Source organism: Wasmannia auropunctata, unplaced genomic scaffold (assembly GCF_000956235.1).
Source record: "Wasmannia auropunctata unplaced genomic scaffold, wasmannia.A_1.0 LD334251.1, whole genome shotgun sequence".
In the NCBI taxonomy this organism is placed as follows: domain Eukaryota; kingdom Metazoa; phylum Arthropoda; class Insecta; order Hymenoptera; family Formicidae; genus Wasmannia; species Wasmannia auropunctata.
In genome coordinates this window covers 2,700-6,376 of record NW_012028639.1, presented here as the reverse complement: position 1 = coordinate 6,376, position 3,677 = coordinate 2,700, and the positions used below count along the sequence as shown (strand labels likewise).

At 37.5% G+C, this 3,677-nt stretch overlaps 1 protein-coding gene across 1 annotated transcript in view; it reads right to left on the bottom strand.

The window, feature by feature from the left end:
* Positions 1–2,542, bottom strand: part of LOC105458902 (fatty acid hydroxylase domain-containing protein 2) — a 20,206-nt gene extending 17,664 nt beyond the window's left edge. Inside the window, exon 1 of the mRNA XM_011704509.1 lies at positions 2,408–2,542. Coding sequence (XP_011702811.1) covers positions 2,408–2,432 — 25 coding nt within the window. The 5' untranslated portion in view covers positions 2,433–2,542. The remainder of the gene's footprint in view (positions 1–2,407) is intronic.
* Between the last annotated feature and the right edge of the window lie 1,135 nt (positions 2,543–3,677).

Below are 3,677 nucleotides of genomic sequence, written 5' to 3'. Positions count from 1 at the left end.
AATGATTTGGGTTAGGTTAGTTTGAAACGAAGTGGGTCCCCTCCTTAGGAAGGGGGCGAAACTGTACTACCTCCACGTGTGTATTTTGCAACGCAGAGCAGAAAGTCCATTTGACCAGACATTAGTCATCAAAAGCTATTTTCCTAAAATGACCAATTGCCTGCGACATATATATACGTGATAGCACAAGACAATGCAGCATATACATATATATGACTAACTTCCAACACAGTGTTATGACTTGATCACATCAACATTAGTTATTAATAATTAGATAAACTTCGTTCCTTTGTCCTCTTTTTACATAAAACAGCGAGAATTATCGTAAATAAAAAAAAAAGAAAATATAAAACAAAGTTTTGTTCAAATAAAAAAAGCATAGCATGAAAAATAAAAGCTTTGAAATTATAAGAGTATGTTTTATAAATAATGTAATTTATAAAACATTAATATAAAAAAAGAATGTCGTCATATCATTTAAGTATATTTTTTTTATGGAAATGTATCAAGAGGATTTATTAAATATCAATTTTTGTTGCATTTAATGTCGATTTTCATGGAATTCAATCTGTAAATGAAGTGTTAAAAATGATATGAATCTCTAAACCGCGTAGTATTATCTTAGAAATTGGAAAACAACTGGAAAACAAAGATTTGAGAAATTTTATATAATTTCAGTCAATATAATTTGCTCCACAGTTCATTGTAATTTTACAAATTTTTTATTTGTTAAATAATTTGGGTATAAAAACTTTAGATATAAATACAAATAACAATTTGTGTTTCTACACGGAAAGAACGATTTTGTTGAGAGGTCTAAAAATTTTGCTAAATACAGATCTGAAAATAATTCTTATTCAATTATTAAAATAATTTGTTGGAAAGTTAAAAATTATAAGTTTTAATTACTATAAAACGTTTTAATATTCTAGCAATAATTGTGACTTTCTAACAAAATTATTTTGATTATTGAACAAAAATTATTTTCAGATCTGGATTCAGCAAAATTGTTTCTTCCATATACCTAAAAGCGATTGGGAAGCATTTCTTGTTGTAATATCGCTTTAGTTATTTTCGTTATAAGATTTATTCTATAAGAAGATTATATAGATTTATAGATCAATACGCAGTTCAGAGATGTAAACACACTATATACGTAATTCTACATTTAATTACCATGTACCTACATAAGCATACACTCTACACGTCGCATATTCAGGATTAACAAGAATGGGATCGATATAAGACTGTAACGTAGAGTAACCTACTACTGTAACATATATACGTAAACAGATCAGTATTTGAAAGCGAGCTGATTCGAATGAACTGCCTGTAATTAGTTTTATTGTTACGATAAATAGAACGAAACAGCAGACTAAATTCTTTTTTAATATACCTAATTACATATACGCGGCGAGTCGATAAATTAGTTTCCCAAATATAGCCAGACGGTATGACACACTTATTATATCATTGAACTTTGTATAATATACCCAATACCCACAAGGACCACAAGTAGAAATAGGACTTTCAAAGTTACGATTTGTTAGTTCTCGTAGAATTGGCGTAACAAAAGCATCCGTGATGCGCGTACGTTCGTACTTAAGGGGAAATATCGATGTTTTGACACGTCCCGCGACGTTCTCTGTTTCAGAACCGAGAGGAAGGAAACCGGGTCAAGTCCTCGCGCGATGTGAAAACAGAAATTTCGTTATTGATCAAATCGCGTATATCGCGCATCTCGACGTGCATACATACACACGAAGTTCCAATTTTTCTACGCAATTTCTCATCGTGACGCAAGCGGAGTGAAGGCAAGGCTTTTTCTCGGAAAAATGCAAATCCGCGCGGAAAACTCGCCGCGGGCACTCGTGCGCGGTCGAGAATTCGCGCCTTACTCTCTTGGCACGCGACTCCGTCTGCGCGGAGTCGCGTGAAGAGAAATTCGCGAGAAGAAACTCGCCTCGTCAACGGCAGGACGAGATTCGGAGCTACGTGCGCGATTCGAAAGAAGTTTGCAGCCAAATGCCATTCGCGCGCGTCGAACGAAAAACGCAGCTCAAAATGGCTTGCTCGCGCTGACGATATACCGAGCCTGATCGGAATTTCATTCGGCGTTGCGTCGGCGGAAGTAATTAGCAGAAATTATAGCGGCTGATGGATTTTTTCCTTTCGCGGGAGCAAATAAGAGAGGGAAGCGCGTTTTTCGCTACCACAGCATTCTGATACACGCACACAACAAATGCGCGTCCCTCTCCCTGCGTTGTATACCGCGTCAACTTCCTTCGGCCGTTCATCCATGTAGGACCGAGTTGTCAAAGTGGGAGCAGACGCGGGGAAGGTCAGGCGCGACGAAATATCTCGATGATTTCTGCGTGAGGGCCCGTGAATATATTATAATTCCTACCTTTGCACAGCCGCTGCACCTCCATCGTCGCGCACACGGCAGCGGTGCGTCAAACTGGGGAAACTACGTTGCTCCTCTCGGCGAACCACGGGCAGGCGCGACGGGTTACGCGCGGTTAGTCGATAGGCACACCGACGGCGATGACGTGAGCGGCGCGGTGCGGCGCGGCACGGCGCCGAGAGCGAGAGCTGCAAGTGCGCCGCGCACCGTTGCGTCGCGCCGCGCCGCGCGAGATGCTCGAGCCTTCGACGCCGAGAATGTATGTATATGTGCATACAGCGTGTCTTGAAGGTGATTACGAATGACAAAGGCGACTGAATCGGAGTGCTTGGAACCTCGCGTTATTTTCGAATTAACGCGTTTTCTCTCTCGTGAATTGTATATTAACAATTAAATTTACCAATAATATATATATAATAATACACACTGTAATTGATTTAATTGACTCATAAATGCTTGCGTTGCCGGCTCCACGCTCGAATTAAATGTCATTCCGTTACTTTTCTAATTAGCCATGCTTGACGACGCGAAAATGAAAAAAGCAGTCTGCAGACTTACGTGTATATGTATATCATTTTTATTTACGGACAGATCGAGATATATGTGACATATATTGTCGATAAAAGTAAGAATATCTCAAGTGATGAAATAAAATTTATTTTTCATAATGTTATTTTCAAAATCAGTAAATATATATATATATATATATATATATATATAATATAAAATGCGGGATTTGCAATGCGTTTAAGTTTTATAACGACATCATATATGACGTTATATAATTTACCATGTTTATATTTGCTACACTTGTATGATGTTTTAAATATAACGCACAATTTGTGGTGCGTGTCCGTACTAAATCCACTTTTTGAGTCTGCTGGAGCTTTATTTTCGAAAAATTACGCATTAGAAAGTAAGGAAATATACTTTTTAATGTGTAATTTTTCAAGAATAAAGCTCCAGCAGACTCGAAAAGTGGATTTAGTATGGACCACAAATTGTGCAGAAATCTTGATTTTGCTATGTAATTTGGATCCATTTTTTTAGAGAGCGATATAGTGCGTGAAGGCATTTTAGCCAAAAGGCCGGCATGTCCGCTCTAGAAACACTATAATAAGAGACTGGCCAGCTTTCTAGTTGGATAGAAAATGGCGGACATAAAATCTTACTTTGTTAAATGTGTAGGTGTGTATACAGATTCCATTATTTCCAATTTCAAAAGCAATAAAATATATATAAGTACACCCGCATTACACAATATATCACA